General features: G+C 33.4%; 1 protein-coding gene across 1 annotated transcript; it reads right to left on the minus strand.

Moving 5' to 3' along the window:
* Positions 1-907: 907 nt before the first annotated feature.
* LOC136805808 (nucleoside diphosphate kinase homolog 5-like) lies at positions 908-4,892 on the minus strand. Its single transcript, XM_067062369.1, has 6 exons — positions 4,756-4,892; positions 4,318-4,415; positions 4,097-4,204; positions 3,015-3,115; positions 2,238-2,356; positions 908-1,085 (listed from the first exon to the last, which is right to left on the minus strand). The coding sequence occupies exons 1-6, from the start codon at positions 4,876-4,878 to the stop codon at positions 996-998; spliced, it is 639 nt and encodes a 212-aa protein (XP_066918470.1). The 5' UTR covers positions 4,879-4,892; the 3' UTR covers positions 908-995.
* Between the last annotated feature and the right edge of the window lie 2,524 nt (positions 4,893-7,416).

Genomic DNA, 7,416 nt, shown 5'->3' on the forward strand with positions numbered 1-7,416 from the left:
ATAAACATACATGCTTGGGTATGTGTCAACACAACTTTCAACAATGTTTGATCAATTCACCAAATTTAGGAGATATCACAAATTGTAGAAACAAAGAAAAAACCTGTACTCAAAGTTGCGAGAGGACCAAAACACGAAGCAGAAGATCCGTTCGATGCAATAACACTTGTGTGGCTGTTATTGCAACCTGTTTCAAAGCTTCCACTGATGTCAGAGCTTGCATCAAAACAGTACATCCAACCTGTCTGGAGAGATGCCATTTTTAATTCATCCACCTATTGATATGGTAAAGATTAACTTATTTTGAAGGATATTTTATATTTTTTATATATTTCATTATTTATTTGTACAAAATTATATTTGTAAATTTATGAAGGAAGAAAAGAAGAAGACAAAATCGGGTCATTTCTGACTGAACATTTTTTGTTTTCTCTTCTAAATAACCATTGACTAAGCTCGAATGGCGATACGATAATCACCGTAGCATAGGTCTCTTTTTTTATTTACCATACCTTATTGGCTCATCTCTTTATAGAGATTTTTAAGTATAATCTTGTTTTTAATATTGTGCTAAATTAATTCCATACCGAAACTGTGGAAAGTCTTAAGTCAAAGTGAATATAAGATCTACCTTGCTACCCACAAAATACTTCTGTTTGATTAGATTAGGATCTGATAATCTTCCTTTTTCGGAGAAACTTCAATGTTATCAAACAAAAATTTACTTGAGGAAACTGAGTTGAAAGGCTTTTTATAGCTTCTCATTTGTTAAAATTTTCGAAAACTTCTGTGGCTGACTATCCGCAATTTGTATCTAAGCACAAGCAGTCCTGATTCCTAATGGTCAATACATGGAATTATATCAAGATGGATATTTCAGAGAAGAATTAGAATTAGCAAATAATGATCATAATTTAGCAGTCTTTTATTTACACGAATCACCAAAGTAATCAAACAGTTATGTACAATAAAATAAAAGTTTTTCAGCGAAAGCCTCAATCTGAAGAAGGTTCTGTAATTTCACCTGGTTCTCTGATGATTGGTTTGTTGGGGTTGTTTTCTGCTAACCAGTCAGACAACCAGATCTGGAAGCAGAAAAAAAATGTGCATGAAGTTATGAAATGAAGGGATTAAGAGGGTACGATGATGACAAAATGAAAACATTCGACCATAGAAGTGACGATACATTCTCATTTTTTTACAAACTGTTTATCAATTCCCACAGGGACAATGGAACCTGTCTTACATAACAGATATTTTAACATTGGTTTGTCTACTGGGAGAACGGACACAATGATAGTTTATCACTAAAATGATGTATAACAAGTAAGAGTGGCTATGAAGAAAATAGTGATGAAGACATTCAATTTTTTCTTCTGGTTATGATGTCATAGTTTTGACGAAAAAAGTTCTTTGAAAATAAATGAACATAAAAAAGTTATGTTTGCGTGCTAGAATCAGTTAGGACACTTTGGGTAACCGAAAACCATGTCACTACACTTTTCAATTTAATATTCGGGTCACTCAAAAGGTTTTCTTGCGCAAAATTTCGAGCCCACAATGGACAGCTATACTTTATTAATAGAACGTATCAAGCATGGCACAGTTGATAACAGCGTTCTATGCGACCGTTACTATTTTCCCGTGTTTGCATAAAAATTAGCATTTCTCCTTGACAAAGGAAACTTTTTTTTACATCTTAAGATTTAGGGTAACCGACGTCTCAAAGTCACTTTTCTAAAGTGTCTGCCATGGAATTGATAAAAACGCCCACAATTCAAAACCTACTTTCAACAATAACATACTCTCCATTCTCAACGAATAAGCGAGAATTTTTCGGACAGGTTAAATGGGATGAGCACGAAAATTAAGGAATAGGGAAAAAATGTACGCATGATCGAAAAAAGTTACTGTTCTGTTAGCTCTAGTTTAGACGGCTCACCTTTCGCCCTGCCTATTCTAATTGTAAGAGTAGGCACAAAGCGGGCACAAAGTGGGCGGTTAAATTCTTTGCTTCAAAAAGATTGAAAGAAGACATTGTATTGACGTCAAAAGAGGGCATTGACTTTAAACAGTCCACTTTATGCTCACCTTAATTCACAATTAGAATAGGCAGGGCAAAAAGTGGGCCGTCTAAATTAGAGCTTACTTCTCTATGACGTAGAATCCGGAAATTTCAAAACTCATTGTCGCTACATCATACACGAAGTACACACTATTACAGATTAGATAATTACCAAAGGGTCAGTAGGTTTTCTTTTGCATAGTTCAGTGAGTCCTTGCAATAAGGTTGGATTGACGTCACGTGTTAGGTAATCTTTTGCTTCTGTGCTCGTTGGTAAAGGCTCCAAGATAGCTAGAAGTATTTAAAAAGTGGATATATAGATATAAATTCTTGGCATCGAAGGATGAAACAGGAGAAGACAAACGGGGCCTTTTGCATTTTTATATAATTTCGAAGGCTTACAGTTAGACATGACACGTTTTTTCTCGTGTTTAAACATTATAAGATGAGTTCAAGTGCATTGACTCGATACCGTAAACTAAAGTTGGCGATGAAAGGAGAAATTTTGGCTCATTTTCAAAAAAAAAAAGATAACAAAATGAAAAATTCCTCAACACCTTAAGTCGAGTGGTTCGGTTGGATCAAAGGTTTCATTTTGATGAGAGCTGCTATTTTTATATTAGTTTCCTTTCGGGAAAAAGTTAAGACAAGAAAAACAGGCACGTTTATGTTTCTAAGGCTAATCAAGATGACCGAAAATCCAAATAAAAATGAGGTGTAGCAGAATCAAAGCATGGGATGTTTGGTTGATCGGAAAAGGGTTGACGTCATGATAAAGTGTGCCATACCATTAGATGATTTAATATCTCTAATCTTATGAGACTTAAGTACCCGGATTTGACGTAACATATCGTGTAGTATTGCGCGTGTGTTGGGCTTGGTGAAAATGTCTTGGGTGCTCATATATGGCTATAACGTATAAGGAAAGACGTGAAAAGTGTCTTCTTACCATTAGGGAAAAAGAAATGAATTTCCCTCAACGCAGAATCAGGACTATCACTACCATGGACAGCATTTCGTTGGTTGTCTGTTCCATATAAAGCTCTCAAACTGGAAGAAGAAATTGTAGCGTGCGAAATCAAAATTCAAAGTAATGTCTAGACATTGTGAACAAGACAAATATGATATCAACCTAGATCTTCTGCTAAATTTAATAATCATTCTTTCTTTTATGTTTAATGCTCAAATTGGTCAACAAACTGCCTACATTTCAGTTTTAAAATTATTCCGCTGTTCAAAATATAACATTTTCTTTTGAAAGAAGACCATTTAATAATTCGTTTCTATCCTAAAAATTAATTAGGTCAAGTTCTGCGTACGTGATGTTTTGGTATCTTCAACTTATCGCATTCAGATTTTTCACCTACACTCGTGTGATTATCAGTCTTACACTAGACTAAGTATAAGAGTGATTATTAGAAAAGATAACCACTATAATAGACCTTTCCCGAAACCTATCACGTGATAAATAATTTTATGACGTCATCTCAAAATTTAAACTTGGAATTTCAAAACGATTTTTTCTTTAACAAGTAGTTCATATAAAAGTGAGTATCTTGTGAAAATTTCAAATTAAAAGCATTTCTCATTGCTTCACAATAAAGGTTTAAATCATGTTTACATGAAAACGAGGCGGGGTATGGAAAATAATCGGACGCTTACAAAATAAGTGAAATTTTGTAGAAAACGAAAGTGAAATATCTTTTGATCTAGTGGACAAAATGAAACAAAATTTTCAGGGATTTCTCATTAGACCAAAAAAAGCTGAACTGTGCTGTTAGATTAATCATATATAATTTACATTTTACAGAAGTTAATTTTTAGGTGGCTTTCGGGAAAGGTCTATTATTGATTGTTATCGTTTTGAAAACAAATAGTTTTCTGGAATCTGCCCTAAGGTGGTTAAAATTACCAAGAGTCGACTCTTTCGGGTATAATTTAGTAATTTTCGACCCGGTCTATAAATCCTTCATCGCTTGAGAAAGGGAGCCCTTCCCGTATTTTCAAGAGTAATTTGATATCATAATTTACCTATCTGGTGCTTCATCTCTTGCTTTTGAAGTTTGTGTTGGTCCAATGACACTTCTCCAATGTTTGATGCCGTTCTTCCTGGCTAATATCATGGCTAATATGTCACCACTAGAAATGAAATAATTCATAATTCAATATTCACAACATTTTTTGGATTACTTGACTGATTAAGCTCTAATCGAGTGAAGAAACTAATGATATATGTATAAAAATATACAAACCTGCTCATAAAAGCAACCAGGCTAGGGAAGAACATTTTTCCATAATGCTCAACATAAAATTCACTTGTTTGTTCTGGCGTCAAGTGCACTCTTCGAGTCTGTGAATATATAAATGATAAAAATTTGTTTCATTCGGACTGTAAAAGTTTTACTAACACGGGTGAGGTACGGTCAGGCAATTGATGAATTTTGCCAGCCCAAAAGACCAAAAAATCATAAATTCACAGGGAACAAAATGACAACTCTTTACAACTAACTGACAAACAAAGAAAGGAATAAACAAGCAAAATAAAAAAGTAAGACAAACTAAATGTTATATGGGTTTGGGATTCAAAACTATTCGAGTCGGAGAATCCAGGAGAATCCTTGAAAATAATGAAAGAGATTTTAATAAATTATGATAACAAAAGAACATTGTGATATAACACTAATAATAACCTGCAATATAGTGAATCCCTCGTTCAAAACTCTTTCTTCAATTTCAGAAGCATTTTCGATGGCATCTGGTTTGATAATTGCTAGTGTCTGTTCAACATGAATGTATGATGATGCTATCTCCATATTTTCGTTTATTTCTATCTACGTAGTTTAATCAAAAGTAAAACATAAGAAATACCCTGAGTGTATACAACGTTTCGACGGTTGTCTTTTATCATGTTATAGTTTGATTAATCAACAGATATTCACATTAATTGTGAAAACCTCTAATTGATGTCTGAATTAAAGTCCAATACATTGAAGAAGTGTTTTGAAATGATGAAACTAAATCTTAGTTCCTCTTCCTGCCATCTCGAAACAATACGCCATATACCTTTTTTACCATATTTTGGCAAAATTCGCCAAATTCGCCAAATTTAATCCCCACCAAAATTTATCCACTTAAGGTAGTTTTTCTTCGTTATTCACCTGATGTCAGCAAAGCCCGAATTTTTTCAATCAAACAGAGAAGAACAACCAATTGCAGAGATATTAAGACTTTTGGATCTTAGTTTTGGTTGATGGGAATTACTAACTGACTAGGTAATCTCTTGTGGCTTGAACAAAATTCGCTGAAACAAACTAGAAATATTTTTTGTGATTCATCAGAATATTCCTTTTTTTTTCAAGAATAATATTACCTTCAATTAGGGTAGGGCGTCAACAGCCATTTTTGGGGCAAAGTCAAAAAATTCAAGATGTAGTGTTTTTTTATGAAAATATAACCTATTGTGAGGCATTCTGCGCAATTTTTAAGGTCAGAAGTCCAAAATTGGCCGAACCCCCCCCCCCCCCCCCTGGGGGTACTGATTCGCACCACAGGCAAAAATTGGAAAAAATGGCATTTTCTGGCCTTTTCAGGCCTGTAAATTTGTCAAAACTATTTCAAATCTTATTTTTTTCATTTACTGTACTAAATTTTATGAAGAAACAACAAAATAATCATATTGGGTTGAAAATTGTGCCCATTGGAACCCTAAACGCTGCTAAACGAGCCGTTTTAAGCCAATTTTGGGTAGCAAAATGCTTTTTAAGGCCAATTTTGCAAGTTCATAAACTTTAAGCTGATAATTCACATGTCTGAAATTTTCAGAGATGGAAGTCTTCAATAAAGTCTTTAAACGAAATGAATTTCAAGTTTTTCACTTTTTTCAAAAATTCATAATGGCGTTTTCAAAAATCGCTTTTTAGCAAAAAAAAATTATGTTTATCAAAAAATAGCATTTTTTAAGGCAAGCTTCTACAAACTGAGTTTTAAAAAATGCTGACTGAAATTGTTGCTGCAGTGATAGTATTCTGGAGATACTCCAGGAAAATCAAAATCATTTGGGTCTGGGATGCGTCTATGTCCGCCATTTTGGAAATAAAATCCCTGCTAAGGAGCCATTTTTCAGGCAAAAACGCAAATTTGGACTGAAAAAATCTCTAAAATGACAATAGACATGGGCCCGAATTTTCTTGCAGTGATAGTATTCTGGAAAAACTGCAGGAAAATCACAGTCATCTGGGTTTTGGATTTGGTTATATCCCCCATTTTGGAATTGAAATTCCTGCTAAAACGCAATATTTTAAGCTAAAATCCCATTTTTGACTGGAAAAATCTTAAAAATGGCAAGAGACATGAACCTAAAATTTTTTTGCAGTGATAGTCTTCTGGAAATACTCCAGGGAAATCAAAATCATTTGGGTTTAGGATTTGGGTATATCCGCCATTGTAGAATTGAAATAATGTGCTAAAACTGGCTAAAATGCAACATTTCGAGCAAAAACCCAATTTTTGACCAAAAATTGCTCTAATATGGCAATAGCCATGAACCTAAAATATTTTTGCAGTGATAGTCTTCTGGAAATACTCCAGGGGTAAAAACTATTTAGGTATAAGATGCTTCTGGGACCACAATTTTTGAATTGAAGCCAGTTTTAAAATGTATATAATATTTCAAGCAAAAATCCAATCTTTTTTTGACGGAACAAGTCTTGAGAATGGAAATGTATGTGGAAATTGAATTGTTGAGTGGAATGGGATTTATTGTTATAATTTGTTTCAACTAGTATTTCTAAATTAAAGGATTATGAATTCATATTCTTTGTTTTAAATGTAATATACAAAATATTTAGTCAATTATGATGTAGGGCATATTACGAAATAGGTCAACCTAAGGGCCAAATTTGAAAATGTGGAAATTTATGTTTATTTTTGCCAAAACTGTTTAACAGATCATTGGGCTTTGTAATGGACCAATAGTTGTTTTGAAAGTTCATATTTTGAATCTGGTATAGGTCTACTCTTAAAACCCAAGCGTAAAAAAAATCTGTCGGATGGACGCTCAAATATTGGGAAAAGATAAAGATTTTCCTTTGGTAATCACAAATTAAAACGCATTCTTATGATAAACCGTAGCATGAAGAGTATATATAAGGTGCAACATCAAATTTGAATAACTTTTTTTTATCATATTATCATATTCGATTTGTCCATCCGACAGATTTTTGAAATAATAAAAGTTTGAGAGGAAAGGTGTTCTGTTATTTAGTAGTTTTAAATAATTGAAATCTATCGAATTTGAGATCGCCTTAACAAATAAAAACGGGTGCAGTAGCTATAACTTGCACCATTTATTT

The sequence above is a fragment of the Clytia hemisphaerica genome, unplaced genomic scaffold, assembly GCF_902728285.1.
Source record: "Clytia hemisphaerica strain Z4C2 unplaced genomic scaffold, Clytia hemisphaerica genome assembly, whole genome shotgun sequence".
In the NCBI taxonomy this organism is placed as follows: domain Eukaryota; kingdom Metazoa; phylum Cnidaria; class Hydrozoa; order Leptothecata; family Clytiidae; genus Clytia; species Clytia hemisphaerica.

What these genes read in the sequence shown, in the direction of transcription:
- LOC136805808 (XM_067062369.1), bottom strand. Translation starts at nt 4,878, where the DNA reads ATGGAGATAGCATCATCATACATTCATGTTGAACAGACACTAGCAATT. An exon ending in CTGGTTGCTTTTATGAGCAG is followed by an intron (nt 4,205 to 4,317) that starts GTTTGTATATTT and finishes TTTCATTTCTAG; the next exon opens with TGGTGACATATTAGCCATGA. An exon ending in TCATTTCTTTTTCCCTAATG is followed by an intron (nt 2,357 to 3,014) that starts GTAAGAAGACAC and finishes AAATACTTCTAG; the next exon opens with CTATCTTGGAGCCTTTACCA.